This window comes from Marmota monax, unplaced genomic scaffold, assembly GCF_021218885.2.
Source record: "Marmota monax isolate L192 unplaced genomic scaffold, Marmota_monax_Labrador192_F-V1.1 WCK01_AAM20220418_F8-fsc00068, whole genome shotgun sequence".
NCBI classification, from domain to species: Eukaryota; Metazoa; Chordata; class Mammalia; order Rodentia; family Sciuridae; genus Marmota; species Marmota monax.
Window position 1 is genome coordinate 8545530 of NW_026692352.1, and position 19225 is coordinate 8564754.

The window sequence follows — 19225 nt, forward strand, 5'->3', positions numbered from 1 at the left end:
ATTGTCATGTATAATTAAAAAGGACAATAATTTTTTTTAACCAATTAAAGCAATTTAAAAAAAGAAAAAAAGATGAGCTTCCAAAAAAGTCTTTCTCATGCTCTTTCAGTTACTGCATCTACCAAAAGTAACTTCTTTCCTGTCTAATATCATCACAGGGTGATATTGCTGATTTTTCAACTTTCTGTAAATAGTATTATACAGTGTATACTGTTTGTTTAGTTTCTTTTACCAAAAGTTGTATTTGTGACATTTGTCATGTGGATATATGTAGCAATAGTTTATTGACAAGGGTCTTCCTCACTGCATCTGTTGGTTTGAGACTTAGCTATTTTGATGCAGATCAGCCTCAACACAGGGAAATTCATTACATGGTTGAGTGTTTGCTCTCACTGCTGTATCCCATTATATAAATATGCCATAAGTGAGTTATTTATTCTACTGCTGATAGTACACACTCCTTGGAGTGGGGCTATAAAACTGGGCTGCTATGAATAGTCTTGTATGTATTTTGGTGAACATAGGTGTACCAAAACTAAAACTCAGATCCTTTGACTTAAACAACAACAACAAATAGGCTAGATAGGAACAAGATCTTTTTGATACATTTGGAAGGGAATACTATCCTTTTCTCATCACATAACCTCTTTTATGCTAAGTCAAAGGCAGGAAAACATGTCATGTCCTTTCCTCTGCTACTTCTCTTTCCCCCAACCTGAGCATTTACAAATATTGATGAAAACACAACTGGATGCCTTCTTACTCAGTTTCTCACAGGCTACTACTCACAGTGGAACAAATATAGGTCCACATTTCAACAGGAGAGAAACTGCTGAATCATAGAATATGCAAATATTCAGCTTTAATAGTTCTATGATTTGGGGCTGGGATTGTGGCTCAGAAGAAAAGTGCTGGTCTAGCATGCGTGAGGCACTGAGTTCGATCCCCAGCACCACATAAAAATTAGATAAAGGTATTGTGTCCACCTACAACTAAAGAGTAAATGTTTCTTTTTAAAAAAAAGTTCTATGATTTCAACATGGTTTGTGTCCTCCAAGGGTCCACTGTGATTAAAGGCTTGGTCTTCTGATGCTTCTGAAAGGTGGTGGAACCTTTGAGAGGTGGGGCTCAGTGGGAGGTCCTAAGGTTATTAAGGGAATGAGGTATTTCTTGCGAGATCTCTTTGGTAATCCTTGTGAGAGGTTAGTGTAAAGCCTGGCCCCACCTGTGCTTTCTGTTGATGTTCAAGATGTGACCACTTACTAGTTCATATATGTGCTCCCACAATGATGTACCACACCATGTAGCACTACAGGCCAAACCAATGAGGCTACCTGATCTTGGACTCTAAACCTTCAAAATTGTAAGTTAAATAAACATTTTCTCTTTATAAGAGAGCTACCTCACGCATTTCATTGCAGTAATACAAAATTGACTAATAATGGCTACTGCCAAAGAGTTTCCAAAGTGATTGGACCAATTTATACTTCTACCAGCAGTGTATGAAAGTTTTATCTTCTAATACTGTTACAAACAATTGGAACCATAGGCAATTTTATTTTAGCCATTCTAACTGGTAAGTAGTGGCACCTTTCTATGGTTTTAATTTGCACTTCCTTGTCAACAAATGAGACTAGGAATACGATCCCTTGAGAATACTGCAACTAAGAAAGATTAAGTGGTGGACAAATGAGCAAAACCTAAATTTCCTGGCTGTAACCTACTGCTTTTCTTGCTCCTCCAAACAATATTCCAAAAATATCAGTGTTCTGGCAAGGCCATCAAACATGTCACATCCCTGCCTCTCCATCTCAGCTCCAACAGTTACTAGCTCTGTGACTGTGCACAAGTGACTACAGCACAGTGCTAAGAAGTAAAGGCCTCTTCTGTAAGAAAGGGATTAAAGGCACATGGTATACGCTCAACAAATGTTAAATTTTCCTCTTTCAAATGCTTCAATACTATACTTGTCAGATAATAAGTACTCTCTAACATGCCGATTTGGAATCTCAAGTTTAATCTACTTTGCTCATCTTTTCTTTCATTTTCTTCTTATAACCATAAACACATTTTCTCTCTAATCTTGCAAAGTCAGTTTCTCTTTAGGTAAATAAGATGATACAAATAATTTCTCAACTTGTCTGAATTCCTCTTCTTTGCTCTTCTTCATAATATTGCAGCTTCCTCAATATTCTTATTTAACGAGAAAGCTTAGAAGACATCTATGTTCACTTTTATCTTGATTGCTTTAACTAAACAGTTGTTTGGCTGAAGCAATGGAAAGACTGAAATGGAGACAAATATCAGTAGATAAGCAAGAAATGTAAAAGTCTATTACACATAAACATACTTCTCCTCCTTATATTTCTTACCTTTATAATTCAAAGTATATTTCTTCTTATTATTTATTGGTACTAGAAATTGAACCCAGGGGTGCTTTATCATTGAGCTACATCCCAGCCCTATTTACTTATTTAAAAGAATTTCTTTTTTAGTTGTAGATGGACACAATACTTTTATTTTGTTTGTTTGTTTATTTATTTTTATGCGGTGCTGAGGATCGAACCCAGTGCTTCACACATGCCAGGCGAGTGCTCTACCACTGAGCCAGAACCCCAGCCCCTATTTTTTATTTTTATTTTTTTTTAAATTTTGAGACAGGGTCTTGCTAAGTTTTGGAGGCTGGCCTTGAACTTGTGATCCTTCTGCCTTAGCCTCCCAAGTCACTGGGACTACAGGAGTGCACCTCTGTGCCTGGCTTGATCTGTCTCTTTCAAATGATCAAATATGCTTGGTAATTTAAAAGATATCCTTATATATGCCAGTGAAGAAAAACTTAAGACTACATGATTTCAGAGAATCTTAAAGATGGTTAGTACCTTACAGGAAATCAAACCAAATCCTCTGATTCTACAGAAGGAGAAACAGATGGACAATTGGAGAGACTCATCTATGGTAATACATTTGAGTAATAACAGCTGGATTTCAAACCTAGAACTAGCAGCTCTCATTCTGGGGTAGTTTTCATTACCCCACAGTGCATATCTTCTTTTTTTTTTTCTTTTTTCTTGGAGGGGTTGGAGGAAAGGAAGAAGAAAGACTATAACTGTAGAAATATACAATTTTACTATGTATTACCTCTTAGCCCAGAGTTCCATGTGTAGGTTAAATATTTTCCTAGCTTTCTCTTTTGATTTCCTAGAGAAAACACTGATGAAACACACCTTTCTTATTTTTTAAGACTGCATTGCATCCCTTGCAGAAACCCTTGTAACCCTATCTGCAACCTGTAATTAGAGCCTTACTAAGAGAAATCCAGAATTTAGTCATCTGCCCAAAAGTCTACGTATTCATTGCTGAAAAAAAACATGGAATACATGGAGTAGAAGCAGGCACTTTACACCAGTAGAATGATAAGAAATCTAGGTGGCTGATATGTTATAATCTAAGGCTAATGTAAACAGTTTAACTAAATGATATTTGAATAATTTAGCAATGATAAGCTGTATACCATAGTACTATATGAATTGTGGAAGCACACAAAAGTTCACTGTGATGCTTTCATAGTTTCAGACCACATTACCGGAAAGATTGTGCTATAATGAAGGCCTGACAGTATTTCCTGAGGTAAGAAGTGTGTGTGAGTGCAGTCTCTGAGAGAACTGGCTTTTAAGAACTCTCATTATATAGCAACATGTTATATGGCAACACATGCAAACATTATGATGCTAATATTCCAATAAAGCTTTTAGCACAATTTAGAAGGTAATGACAGACAACTTCACACTCACTGATTACTTACCATCCAAACACTGGGCTACGTGTACTTTTCATATATTACCTAATTTAATCCTTTGAACTCCAGAAAATATCATTTCATTTTTACAGGCCAGGAAACTAAAATTCAAAGAGATTAGGTAGTTTATCTAAGATCAAATAGTTGATACTATACAGACCTTGGACTTGAACCTAAGAGTGTCTGAGTCTAGGGCCATTAGACTTTTCCTTTATACTGTGTTGTCATCACTAACAATATTTAGAGTAGAAGCTTTTTTTTTTTTTTTTTTTTTTTAAGCTTCCTACCAATTTCCTTAGCAAATCAAGTCATGATTATGTGTCCACTATGTGTCTAAAACTGTGTTTGGTTCTATTTATCCATTCATCCATCTACCAATTAGATATTATTACCTGCTATGTCCCAGGCATTACGCTAGGTCCTAAGGTTACATTGGTGAGTGAAAAAGAAAACCTCAAGACAGAGAAAAGAGTGATTAAACATTTATGCACATAGACACAAACTTACAATTGTATTAACGGTTATGATGGATTAAAAGTTAGTAGCTCTGGCTGGGCGCAGTGGCTTATGCCTATTATCCCAGCAACTTGGGAGGCTGAGGCAGGAGGATCAGAGTTCAAAGTCAGCCTCAGCAACTTAGCAAGGCCCTAGGCAACTCAGTGACACCCTGTCTCAAAATAAAATACAAAAAGGGCTAGGGATATGGCACGAGGCTAAGTGCCCCTATGGTTCAATATTGGTACAAAAAAAAAAAGGCTGTGGATTTAACAGGGGATCATTTCTGATCTTAACAAGGGCCACTTTAGTGGCATGATAGAGGCAGAAACCATATTGGAGGGAATGAGTAGTGAGCAGTAGATAGTGTAGTTTTATAAAACCCTGAAGGAGAGTTTACTTTGAGAAAGAAAAACTTATAAGGAGACTATGAAAAATACATTGCTACAAAGTTTTATTTATTCTTTAAGCACTGCAGAAATCTAGAAAAGGAACATTCGAAGTGGCTGGGTAACCCAGGAAAGTGTTTACAGAGAAGGAAAGTCTTAAGCAGAGAACCTAAAGGGATGTAGAACTGAGTTTTAAAGTACTCCATTTAGGGATATTACATGAGGGGGAGGGGGAGAGGAGGGAGGGAGAGAGGGCGGGGGGGGGGAGGGTGTTGGTACAGGGTAGGGGGCTGAACTGCAATCAGTCTCTCTGTGCTGTAGTTTTTCTTTTATAAAATGGAGGAAACTAAGTTTCTTGGCAAAGTTGTTAGTTGTTTCAGGATTTTGAGATGAGATGATAGTACGTGACTCACAGCAATCTAGTAAATTATAGCTAGAACTGTTTTATTAATACTATATGAGAAACAGGAAATATACTCAGATAACCTTGTATACTAAAGATGGGGCATCTTGTTTACTAGTGGGGCTTAACCTTCATTTCCCACAAGTATTTGACAGGCACAGAAAAAGTATCAGATAGCAAACTTTAGTTTTGGGGCCTAATTTGAAATAAATATATTTGTCTCACAGACCTTTATAATTAATGGTATTAAATATAACCTATTGAATAAATATTTTAAAAGTCAAAATATATTCTTATATTATAGCTAATTTTGTAAAGGAGAGAAAAGAGACAGAATAAGAGAAATAAGGGGAAAGTAAACCAGAAAAATAAAAAGCAACTAAAATTAAGAATGAAAAGAACAGAGAATAAAAAAGGGTAGAGATCAGAGACAGAGGAACTACAGGCAGATGGAGAAGACACAGATGAGATCTGTGAGATCTGGACAAGGAGGCTCTGCCTAGAACTCCTTGATTCCTCCATAGTCACCCCTCACTATTTCTTTTTATAGCCCAGACCAAAGTACTCCAATGAAGCTGCCTGCTCCTCTGCCTGATCACACCAAAGCTATATCATCTGTTGCCCAGCCTGTTTCTCTTCCCAGGAGTCTTTTATTCAGTACCACACTCCGCAGCAGACCTGGCATGACTACACAGTGTCCTAAGCCCACTTCTCAGTCACTTAAACAAAAACAAAACAAAACAAACCTCCCCCTACAATTGCATCTGCTAAACTAAGGACACCTTGAGATAGAAACAAGTTTTTTTTTTTTTTTAATTTAATAGAACACTAAAATCTTTGGGAATGCTTGTCAGGAGGTGCCTTTATAAAACAAAAACGGGCTGGGGCTGGGGCTAGAGTGCTTGCCTAGCATGTGCAGGGCCCTGGGTTCGATCCTCAGCACCTCATAAAAATAAATAAATAAAGGATTGTGTCCGACTACAACTAAAAATAAATAAATAAATAAAAATATTAAAAAAACAAAAACAAAAAATTTTGGCAGTATTGGGGATTGGACACAGGGTTGCTTTACTACTGAGGTATACTCCTAGTCCTTTTTATTTTTTATACTGAGACAAGGTCTAAATTGCTGACTTGAACCTCCTGCCCCCGGCCTTCCAAATCACTAGGATATAGGCACACGCTGTGGCCCCAGTCTGAAAAGCTATCATTTTTGAGATATTGAAAGAGTGATTTTTAAAAATATGCCGAAAGCTAAATGAAATTAAATAAGGGGAAAACCCAAACTCTGAGATGATGCACCCCAATTTATTTAGTATCTCTTCTTACTGTGTGCTGAGGGCCATCTTCATTATCCCTCATGTAGAAAGGCTTGAGTGCTAACGGATAGTTTATGACGAAGACTGGTATGTCGCCACAGTGCTTCACCAGGTACTTCTCATGTTCAGTTTGTAGATCAACACCCCACTGTAATGAGAAAAAAGGAATGATAATGGGAGAAGGCAGAGCTAAAATACTCAATAAAGCCCCCCAAAATAATCTGTATCAGTTCCAAGGGCTTCTTTTCCCCGAGGCGCGGTGATGTGTAGAGCTGTCTGCTGAGGTTACACAGCTGACTAAACTAAAGAAAGATACTTGTTAAAAAGAACAGCCAAAGGCTTGGAGGGATGAAAGCTGAACCCACAGAAAAACACCAAGCTTTCTGTCTGTCTCAGGGAGCAGCATTCAGCAGGTGAATAGCACAGGCAAGAAAACAAAGTACACTTTGTAGACGAATAAAACTGACTTCAGAATTTTAGTTTTTATTAATATTGCCTTGAGCTTCTCCCATAGTCACTGTTCCTAAGTCTCAGGAAATTAAATGACGGAAGATAAAATTCCTAATATTGAGCCCAGCTTTGGCTAGATGGTCTCTCTTGGGATTTTTTTTTTTTTTAATAAAAGCGTCAACTCATATCAGATGCACTTTGATGAATATTTAATAGCACTGTTCAATCTATTTACTCAGCAAATACTAATGTGCTTATTAAAATCTAGATATTAGATATGGTGGTAAGAAAATAGTTACAATTCCTGACTTTGTGAAACTTCTAGGGTGTGAGATAAACTTTAAACTAAAAGTATACAAAGAATTAATTGATTATAAATCAAACTAGCAGAGTTATGTTAAAACTTACAAAGGCATCTGACATCTGGGAGGGAACTGGAGTAAGGGATATTTGAGGACAAAGGCATTACATTCTTAACATTACCTTATTATTCCCACTTGTCTGGCAGTAACTTTTCTTTTATTCTTTATTCACTTTAAACAAGAAATTTATTTAAACAATAACATGCTTGACTTCAAAGTAAAACTACCTAGGCTTTTTTTTTTTTTTTTCAATTGCAATTTACTACTAAAGACAAATTGTACTACATGTTAACAGCTACATATTAAAAATACATATTAAAAAGTTATAAAAATCTTCTTGATTTTAAGATGACAAATGAAAAAACACTAAAATTCTAACAATTAAACAAGGCATGTAAAAAAAATTTTTTTCCCCTTTTGGTATTGCAGATCAAATCCAGCATCAACTCCACGACTGAGCTGCATACCCAGACCTATTTATTTTTTATTTTGAGACTGTGTCTTGCTAAATTAATGAGGCTGACCTTCAACTTGTGATTCTCCTGTCTCAGGCTCCAGAGTTGCTGGGATTACATTTGTGTATCACCATACCCAATGTGTGTATCACCATACCCAGCAAAGTATACAAAGCTTTTTATGTTGTTGTTGTGAAAACAGTGAGAGCAAAATAACTTACTCAAATATAAAGAGTTGAATTAGCATACCAGTAATGGAGAAAACAGGTATTTTCACAGAACCAATACGGAATCAATATTTTTCCCTATCATATTTCCATTTGATGCCAACCAAAACATACTATTGTCCAGTTACTTAAAAAAAAAAAAAAAAAAAAAGGAACGTATTCCTTCAAGGACACCAGTACTTTATGTACAATAAAGGAATGGGAAAGGGGAAAAAAGAATAGAATAGAGAAAACAATACTGTAGTAGTCAGGACATGCTGGAACCAAATTGCAATTTTCTGATTGAGAATGTATTCTTGGTCTGTAAGAACAGAGTTCTGGAATAAAGTAGCAGGTTCCCTTCTTAGTAGACAACCTGTGCCTGCTGCTGAAGCACATCAGTTGTATCTCCATCCTCCATTTCCAGCTATGTAGGTGTGTTTCACTAATTGCTGCTCATGAAACTAGAATGATCTACCTCATTAAAAACCCTGTCCACAATAGGCTTTTACCAGTTCCCTAAATGGTTTGTGCCTCTTAATCTTAAACTGCACACCATGGAACCATCCTTCTCCTGCCACCTTCAAACTGACATGATTGTTATAGTCTTGAGTTCATTCTTGGACTTTTTGTCAGCCATGGCAAGTTCCAGAGTTTCTTCAGTTGTTGTTTTAACGAAAGAGGAACCAGGTCCACACCAAAGGCACACATGAACAGTGCTAGGAGCAGTAGAAGGAGGCAGCAGTGGTAGATGAAGAAGAGGCATATGCACCTGCCTGGTAATATTTAAAGTACAGGAATAAAGGACTGGAATAGAAACAAAGACACTGCCTCTAACACTGGGGCTCTCTAGGCCTATATTTTTGCCAGTAGAATAAAGGAGATCCTGTACAGAAATGAAGAATAGAATAGAGGTTGCCAGGGTTTGGGGCTGAGGGAAATGAACAGTTGTCATTCAAAGGGTATAAACTTTCAGTTATAAGTTGAACAAATTCTGGGGATCTAAATTACAGGGTGGGTGATGATGGATATCTTCATTAACTTGATTGTGATCATTACATCATGCATACATGTCAAATCATCACCTTGTGTACCTTGAATATATACAACATGAAGCAATTAAGTGTTAAAAATGAAGGAGTTCTTAAAAAGGAGCTATTTGGCCTATAATCCCAGTGTCTTGGGAGGTAGGAAGATTGTGAGTTCAAAGCCAGCCTCAGCAAGGTGCTAAGCAATTCAAGGAGACCCTGTCTCTAAATAAAATACAAAATAGGGCTGGGGATGTGGTTCAGTGATTGAGAACCCCTCAATCCAATCCCTGGTATCCCCCAGTCCTCCCCCAAAAGAGCTATTTGGAGAGGCTCAAAATTAAGTCTATAAAGTTCAACTGAAAAAGAAACTTGGTTAATATGTTGACTAACCTTATTTCATCATATAACCTCTTTTATCTGTTACCTTTTAACATCATTCAGAATAAATTTTGGGAAATAATTAACCATTTGATTTCCACAGTAATATTACATGACTATTATTCTTTTTTTAGGATTTTCATCTTTCTCAACTTGGTATACTCCTTTGTAATCCTTCAGGCACTGCTATTTCAAATGCTACAATTTTATTTCAATTTACAATTTTATACTTTTTTCATCTTAAGTATTTTAACAAGGTCCAGCAAAGGTATAGAAGAATGAATACTATATGTTGCTAGTAAGAGAAATAAGTTTATTTTGAAGAATTTTTTTTTTCTTTTATGTGCCAGAGATTTAACCCAGGGGTACTTTATCATCAAACCACATCCCATATCCCTTTTTATTTTTTGTTTTTGAGACATGGTTGCATTAAATTGCTTACAGTCCTGATAAGTTGATGAGGCTGGCCTTGAACTTGCGACCCTCCTGCCTCAGGCTCCTGAGCCACAGGGATTACAGGCATGTACTACCACACAATAAGAGGGAAATATATTACACACATGCACACATTACAATACTACCTCTGGAGTGAAGGTAAAGTTTTGTGATGCTCGCTGTAAGATCTCTATGGCCTCCGTGTAAGAAATGCTGTAGAACAAATAAAAGCAGAGAAAGGTTAACACTCAAGCTAGAGGATGTGGGTCACTGGGGGTGTGCCCTAGAAGGGCTCAACTTCCCAGTGGCCCCTTCCCCCCTTTCCCTCTGTTTTCTGGCTGTCATAAATGGATTTGCACTCCTCCATCATGCCCTTCTGCCATCATGTTCTGTATCTCCTTGGGCCCAAAGCAATGGACTTGGCTGACCATGGACTCAATCTCTGGAACCATGAACCAAAATACACTTTTCCTCTTCTAAGTTGGTTTTGTTAAGTATTTTGGTCACAGTAACACAAAGGTAATATAATAACTGGAAAGAGTTTCATTTTATAGTATAAATAAAATCCCCAAAGCTATGTTTTAATAGGTTTTATGTTTAAGATGAAAATTCTATTCAAATTAAAACTTAATATTAAATTATAGGTAATATCTAAGGTAATAATGTTGATGGCAGTGTTTAGTAGAATTTAAAAATTAGTACTTTATAGAAAAGAAAATGAAGCTTAGAGAGGATCAGTACCTTGCCAAACATCAGTCATAAAAAGTAAGTAATATACACTGATCTCTTAACTCCAAAATCTAAGTTTTCAACTGCTAAGATACTTGGAGTTTCATATGTTTAATCAACACATTGAGTTCTTCCCCTGATTCTACCACTTACTAGCTATGTAAATCACCTCAACTCAGTGAAAGCATGTTATTAATTTTTGTAATATGCTATACAAACATTAAAAATTAAGTATTCATACTTGTAAAAGGAGATTGGACTACCTTGTCTGGAGTTCTTTCCTGCTTAGACATTCTATTGTTCTATTTCATCAATTACTTTATATGACCTACCAATTACACTGAGAAATATTAAAAGCAGTCAAAAGGGGAAGCAGTAAGATTTTATAACATTGTTACTATTCCATTATCAAGTCAAAATGACTCTAAATATTGCTGTTCTAATTCTCCCACACCTTAATTTAGGGCAAAGATTCAAGTTCAAATTATAGTCTGACAATGGATTTCCTTAGTGGCCTACATCAACTCTCTCTACTATTTTTAAAAAATATATATTTGTTTTTAGTTGTAGGTGGACACAATACCTTTCCTTTCCTTTTTTTTTTTAAAGAGAGAGAGAGAGAGAGAGAGAATTTTTTAATATTTATTTTTTAGTTCTTGGCGGACACAACATCTTTGTTTTGTTTGTGGTGCTGAGGATTGAACCCGGACCGCACGCATGCCAGGCGAGTGCGCTACCGCTTGAGCCACATCCCCAGCCCCTCCTTTCCTTTTTTAAAAATATTTATTTTTTAGTTTTAGGTGGACACAATATATTTTATTTTATGTGGTGCTGAGAATCGAACCCAGTGCCTCACGCATGCTAGGCGAGCATGCTACCACTTGAGCCACATCCCCAGCCCCCTTTTCCTTTTTTAAAAAAAATATTTTTAGTGATGAACACAACATCTTTATTTATTTATTTTTACAAGGGGCTGAGGATCAAACTCAATGCCTCACATGTGCAAGGCAGGTGTTCTACCACTGAACCACAACCCCAGCCCCCTATTTTACTTTCTTTCTATTTTTTAGTTGTAGATGGACACAATACCTTTATTTTATTTGTTTATTTCTATGTGGTGCCAGGGATTGGATCCAGTGCCTCATGCATGCTAGGCAAGTGCTCTACCATTGAGCCACAACCCTGGCCCCCCTATTTTTCTTAATATGTATAAATATTTCTTCTTTCTAGAGACCATTTCCAATGTGCTTTCCAATGAAGAAAGGAGAAAGAGACATTTTGACATAGCATGACACAGCATCAAACTATCTTCATATTTCAAATTTTTCATTGTTGAATGAAGACAAGACACTATTCTAAAATTGTTAGAGTAAAACTGCCAAGGTAAAGAGATTAAAATTGACATTCTGTAGTTGTGCATGCTTATAATCCCAGCAGCTCGGGAGGGTGAGGCAGGAGGATCCCAAGTTCAAGGCCAGTCTCAGCAAAACTAAGGTGCTAAGCAACTCAGTGAGACCCTGTCTCTAAATAAAATACAAGATAGGGCTGGGGATGTGGCTCAGTGATTGAGTGCCCCTGAGTTCAATCCCCAATAATCCCCCATCCTCATTGACATTTCTTTGCCTTAAATTCACAAAGACAAATAAATTGAGAGCAAATAAATAAGATAAGTACTCTATATATTTTCGAAATCTTTTAATAGTATAAAGGAAATGTAAAAGAATTGAATCCTACCTGAACTTCTACTGCATAGGGGATAAATTCACTGTACAGGTCCCTTGACACATTTTGATATAGAACAGTTTTAACTGAAGGATACACTGAATTCTATTTATTCAAAATGATACAGGCCATGTGGAGTCTGCATGGATTAGACAATTAATGGTGTAGATCACATAAAGGACAAGTTTCTTTCTTTTGCCAACTCCCCCTTTTTTTGCTCACATTAAAGGATTAGTCACAGGTAGATTCAGTTATACCTAAAATGTACAGGAACTTCAGAATCCATGCCTTGGGGAGCATGAAGCAACCAGAGTGATGACGGCAGTAGGGAGGGCACCGCCATACAGACCACTTCCCATCTCATCGCTCATTACATTAATGGAATATTCACTGCCAACACACCGTCACCACCCCACTACACTTTCTGTGCCCACTCTTAACACTTCGAAAGTATTGTCTGACTTAAGAAGTCTACGTTAATCAGTATCTTTCCCTTCCTTCCAAATAATACAAGGACTAACACACTTCAACTAGGACACTAACACTAACACTTCAACTAACACACTTCAACTTCACTATATGGTGTCACATGATATTAAGGTCCAGGATTTTAGTTCTAAGGTGAAGGATCCTCTCCCCAACCAACGATGTGAAAATATTATTTTATCATCCTATTGTCACTATTGTTATTAGAATTTCTTGGGGATCTAATCATTCTATTTCTGTGGTGGTTGCTTATGGTAGAGTATCCTTCCTGCCTCCATATTAGGCATTATAAGTAATCTAGAGGTAATCTAAAGTATACAGGAGGATGTGCATAGGTTTTATGTAAATTCTATGCCATTTCATGTAAGGAACTTGAGATCTATGGATTTTTTTTATCCATAGGGGGTCCTGGATAGAGATTCCAATGAAATCCTTGACAGGTACTAAAGAATGACTACTTAAGTTGAATTGTAGTAACATAGCTTATTAATTACTATGTTAATTTATCTTGGCATGACTTATTAATTTATTTATTCATGACACACTGATTATCAACTATAAATAAACCAGACATAAGAGCTATAAACATAACTAGAACTTGAGTCTTGACACAAATTTGGGGAGTGTGGGAAACAGATACATAAACAAAAAAATTATAACTCAATGTGATAAATTCAATGATAAAGTATAAATAGAGTTCAGAAAAAGAATAATGTCTACTTACATTAAAAAGTTGTTTTTTAGCATATGTTCTAATCTGTCCTTGGTAAGAAAAGACAAAAATGAAAAAAATTTCAAAATGTAATTATATTCATTATGTGTAATTTAAGATACTTAGAGAGCAGCTTTATCAGGCTTTATCTACAAAACTAATTACCTTGTGTCCAGGAGCTATGAATTTGTGACAGAGTTCAACATCTTCGGGACAATTTGAAAGAACAGTCATTGTTGTGGTCTTGAAGAGTCCTTCCATAATCTAATGAAAACGACACAGACTTGCCTGAAGTGAACAACTTATACAAAATACCTCTGAAGACCGCTCTCCAGGTTTCACTGACTATAAATCCATTAATCTTCTTAATCCCTGAAAATACTGTAGCAAAATAGTTCAGTTTTCCAGGCAGCTCAATTTCTTCTCAGAGAGGAAGAAAAAAGGAAAGGAAGTTTGAATTTTGTGCTAACAGTTTTAATACTGGTATTGAAGTGAGATATGAAATGAACAGTTTTAACTGACTTATGTCTCAACTGAATATCTATAAGCTCACTTGTAGAATCAGGACAACAGTAGTGCCTACTTTACAGGACTGTTGTGAGAATTAAAATGAGATAATCCATGTAGCAGGCTTGGCTTAGTACCTGGCTCACAGAAGCACAGAAGTATTAACTGTTGTGAAGTATAAGAACATTTTGAAAAGGGGTTCTGTCAGTCATTGGTAAATGAAGTAAACTTTAAAATCCGAGAGGCAATGAGATATATCTAAACATCAATGTTTAATTTTTGTTTGGTATAAAGCATAAAGTAAAAATAATATGAATCATCATATAATTTAGGATTAAATTTACCAGGGTATCCATAGAAGCCTCATGGGAGAAACTTGTTTTGAGAAGAAAATAGTAACTGGAATGGAAGATATTTCTTTTTATTTTAAAATTTATTCTAATTAGTTCTACATGACAGTAGAATGCATTTTGACATCTTTTACACAAATGAAGCACAACTTCTTCCTCTGGCTGAACATGGTGCAGAGTCATCCCAATAATGTAATCATTACATGTATATAGGGTAATAATGTCTATCTCATTTCACCATCTTTCCCACCCCCACACCACCTCCCTTCCCTCATTCCCCTCCGCACAATTCAAAGTTCCTTCACCCCCACATTATGGATTATCATCTGCTTATCAGAGAAAACATTTGGCCTTTGGTTTTTTGGGTTTGGCTTATTTTGCTTAGTGACTTTCTCCAGCTCCATCCATTTATCTGCAAATGCCATAATCTCATTCTTCTTTAAGGCTGAGTAATATTCCATTGTGTATATGTACCAAATTTTCTTCATCCATTCATCTGTTGAAGGGCATCTAGGTTGGTTCCATAGTTTAGCTATTGTGAATTGAGCTGCTATAACCATTGATGCGGCTGCGTCACTGTAAAACACTGATTTTAAGTCCTTTGGTTATAAACCAAGGAGTGGGATAACTGGGTCAAATGATGGTTCCATTCCAAGTTTTCTGAGGACTTTACATACTGCTTTCCATAGTGGTTATACCAATTTTCAGTCCCACCAGCAATGTATGAGTGCACATTTTCCCCCACATCCTTGCCAACAATGTTGCTTATATTCTTGATAATTGTGGAATGGAGATATGTCTAAAATCTTTTTAATCAAAGTGGTAGAGCACATGCTTAGCATTATGGTTCAATGCCCTATACCAAAAAATAAAAATCCAAAGCTAAAAACTAAAAGTTTTGGTTTGAAATCAGTGAGATCCCATGAGGCCCTCCAGATGTTTAACTCATAAAAAACAAGCTATTTATTACAATAACAGAAATACAATGTATAGAATTTAAACCAGTGGAGGAAAATAAAGAAAATCAGATGAAATCAACAGAGAGGAGAATAGCAGTAAGAAATAACTTGATGAAAGAAGACCAGTCATATGCTAAAGGTTCTTTACCTTAAGCCTATGTCACCTACCAGTCCAGAAGTGCGATAAAGAAATTTATGATGGGTTATATTCCTCAGTTACTAAACAAAGCCAGCACATACTGGAAGGGAAAAAAGAAGCTGGATTGGACAGTACACCTGTACTGTCAAGGGACTGTTATGGTTTGGATGTTAGGTGTCCCCCAAAAGCTCATGTATAAGAAAGTACAAGACGGTTTAGAAGAGAAATGAACAGATTACAAGAGACTTTACCCAATCAGTGGATTAATCCCCTGATGAGATTAACTGAGTGGTAACTGAAGGCAGGTAGGATGTGGCTGGAGGAGGTAGATTATTGGTGTGCCTCTGGGGTATCTAGTTGGCAAGTGGTGAGTGGAGTTTCTCTCTGCTTTCAGATCACCATGTGAGCTGCTCCCCTCTGCCACACTCTTCTGCCATGATGTTCAGTCTCACCCCAATCCCCAAGGAAAGGAGCCTGCTGTATATGGATGGGACCTCTGAAACTGCGAGCCCCCAAATAAACTTTTCTTCCTTTAAATTTGCTCTTGTCAGTTCTTTTAGTCACAGCAGTGAAAAAGCTGACTAAAACACAATACACCTGTTTATAAAAATGAAGACTCTGATCACTGAGGTTGTTAAGTTAAATTTGTGTATTTGTGAGCAGTAAGTAAACACCCATTTGAAAATGAGTATAACTGACTTCCCTAACCTTGACTTTTAGACTACACTCTGTAAATGTAGTTGATGAAAACAGAAACTCAACTGAAGAGTTAACATAACTTTAAGATGTTTTAAAAATGTATTGCTCAATGGCACTAAACAGTTATTATTAGTTGCTCTGTAACTCATGAGGGGAAATGACTCTGAGTTACAACATTCTGATTTAATATTTATGAGACTACTCTTCACTAAGATGATAATTTCCACAGAATATAATTTATAAAAGAAAAAGAGAAGTGGGACATTACTTTTGGGGGCAGTATACTTTTTCCTTCTCTCTTTAGGGGAAAAGTTTGTATTCTATTTAAATCATCAAACAGTGTATGCTTTAAATACCAACAGTAGAGTACAATGATTCAAGTAGCAAATCAGTGACACCAAAACTTGAATATTCTTCTGATTTAAATGCCTAGTTATTATTAGATTCAAGGAGATTAGCATTAAAATTCACAAAATCAAAGAACTTTTTGTGTAATTATGTAACAAATTATCCAAACTGGGGTACTTCTGAGAATGAAAAGTAGAAATATTTTATTATAAAAAAAACCATAAAAATTGAATATGACAATGGAGTGCTAGGTGATTGTCCAATATGTGTATATATCGTGTAATGTTTGTATCAGGTTAAACATACCTATTTTCTCAATCATCTATCATTTGTTCATGGTGAAGATATTCAATATCCAGTTTTCTAAGACATATACTACATAATTTATATTGTCTTTAGTTACCATTAATATGCAATTCCATACCAAACTTCTATTCCTATTTCACTGTAACTTAGTATCCACTGGTCAACCTTTCCCCATCCCTCCTTATCCCTAACTATTCTTACTGGGATAAGGCAATATCTGGTTTTCATTTGCATTTCCCTGATGATTTTTCTGTTGGACATCATATGTCTTCTTTTGAGAAATCTCTATCCAGGTCTATTGCCTATTTTTAAATTGAGTTTTTTGCTTTTTTCTTACTGAGCTTTTGAGTTCCTTATATATTTTGGATATTAACCTCTTGTCATATGTATATAGTTTGCAAATATTTCCTTCCATTCTGTAGTCTGTCTCTTCATTATGTTGCTTGGTTCCTTTGCTGTGTAGAGACTTTTCAGTTTGATAAAATCCTATTTTTGTTTTTATTTCCTATATTTTGGAGTTTAGTCCACAAAATCCTTACCCATCCTGATGTTCTGAAGGTTTTTCCCAGTTTTCTTCCAGTAGGATTCAATTTGCTAGTTTCAGTTTTTATATTTAAGTTTGGAGATTGAACCCAGGGCCTCATATGTTAGGCAAGTGTTCCACACTGAGCAACACCCCAGCCCACACATTTAAGTGTTTAATTAATTTGAGTTGATTTTTTCTTTTGATACCGGGGATTGAACTGAGCCACATCCCTAGCCCTATTTTGTATTTTTAAATTTAGAGACAGGGTCTCACTGAGTTGCTTAGCACCTTGCATTGCTGAGGCTGGCTCTGAACTCGTGATCCTCCTGTCTTAGCCTCTAGAGCTGCTGGGATTTCAAGCATATGACACCATACCAGGCTTGGGTTGATTTTTGTTAGTGATCTAGTTTTATTCTTCCGCATGTGTATACCCAATTTTCTCAGCATGATTTACTGAAGATACTGTCTTTTCTCCAATGAGTGTTCTTAGCACCTCTACTGAAAATCAACTGGCTGTAGATGCATGGGGTTATTTCTCTATGCTCAATTCTGTTTTGGTCTGTATGTCTGTTTTTATGTCAACATCATGTTTTTATTACTATTGTTTTGAGGTGTAGTCTAAAATCAAGAAGTGTGATACCTCCAGATTTGTTCTTTTTGCTCAAAACTGCTTTGCCTGTTTGGAGTCTTTGGGGCTTCCATGAATTTTAGAATTATTTTTTCTAATTCTGTGAAGAATGTCATTGGTATTCTGATGAAGATTGTATTGAATATGTAAATACTTTGGGAATTATAGACCTTTTAATAATATTAATTGTTCCTCTGTGAACATGGAAATAACATAAACATTTTTTGTGTCATTTTTTTCCATAGGAGTTTTGCAAATTTTTTTTTTTTTTTGGTATAAGTCCTTTTCCTTCTTGGTTAAATTTATTCCTAGGTATTTTATTTTTTATAGCTATTGTGAACAGGATTCCTTTCATAATCTTATTCTTAGCAATCTCATCACTGGCATATAAAATGCTTATGTTAACATTAATTTTCTATGCTGCAACTTCACTGATTATTTTATCAGTTCTTGTAGTTTTTTAGTAGAGTCTTTAGGTTTTTCTATATAGAATCATAGCATTTGTGAACAGGGATACCTTGATTTTTTTCCCTTTCTATTTGTATGCCCTTTATTTCTCTCTCTTGACTAATTGCTTTGGCTAAAACTTCCAATATTACGTCAAATAAGAGTGATAAGAGTAGTCACCTTGTCTTGTTCCAGACCTTAGGAAAAATGCTTCCAGCCTTTGCCTGCTCAGTGGTATGGGTTTGTCATATACAGCTTTTATAATATTTATTTTGTACCTAATTTGTCCAAAGTCTTTGCATTGAAGTAATGTTGAATTTTATCAAATGCTTTTTCTGTATCTACTGAGATGAACATATGATTTTTATCTTTCATTCTGTCGATGTGATGTATTATATTTACTGATTTGCATATGTTGAACCATCTTTGCATCCTGGAATAGATTCCACTTGATTATGGTAAGTATTCTTTTTATATGGTTTGGGATTCAATTTGCTAACTTTTTATTCAGAATTAGGTATTTTAAAAAAATATTTTTAGTTGAGATGGACACAGTACCTTTATTTTATTTATTTATGTGGTGCCGAGGATCGAACCCAGTGCCTCACACATGCTAGACAAGAGCTCTACCTCTAAGCTACAGCCCCAGCCCATGAATTAGGTATTTTTATTTAGAATTTTTGCATTCAAGTTTATTAGGGATAATGGTTTACAGTTGTCAGGTGTGTGTGTGTGTGTGTGTGTGTGTGTGTGTGTGTGAATGAGTGACTGGTTTCAGGGTTAGGGTGTTGCTGGCCCCATAGCAAGAGTTTAGAAAAATTCATTTCAATTTTTTTTTAATTTGTAAAGAACTAGTATTAGTTCTTCCTTAAAAGTTTGATATAATTCAGCAATGAAGTCACCTGATTCTGGACTTTTCTTTGTTGGTAGACTTTTTATTATCAACTC

The 19225-nt window shown here is 35.9% G+C and overlaps 1 protein-coding gene across 5 annotated transcripts in view; it reads right to left on the bottom strand.

The window, feature by feature from the left end:
* The window catches only part of Nars2 (asparaginyl-tRNA synthetase 2, mitochondrial), a 128762-nt gene that overhangs the window by 15412 nt on the left and 94125 nt on the right, over positions 1-19225 (bottom strand). For all 5 annotated transcript variants that reach the window (XM_058578571.1, XM_058578570.1, XM_046442076.2 and 2 more), the window contains 4 exons: positions 13534-13632; positions 13381-13418; positions 9866-9932; positions 6413-6550 (listed from right to left, as the gene is read on the bottom strand). In XM_058578571.1, coding sequence (XP_058434554.1) covers positions 6413-6550; positions 9866-9932; positions 13381-13418; positions 13534-13632 — 342 coding nt within the window. The remainder of the gene's footprint in view (positions 1-6412; positions 6551-9865; positions 9933-13380; positions 13419-13533; positions 13633-19225) is intronic.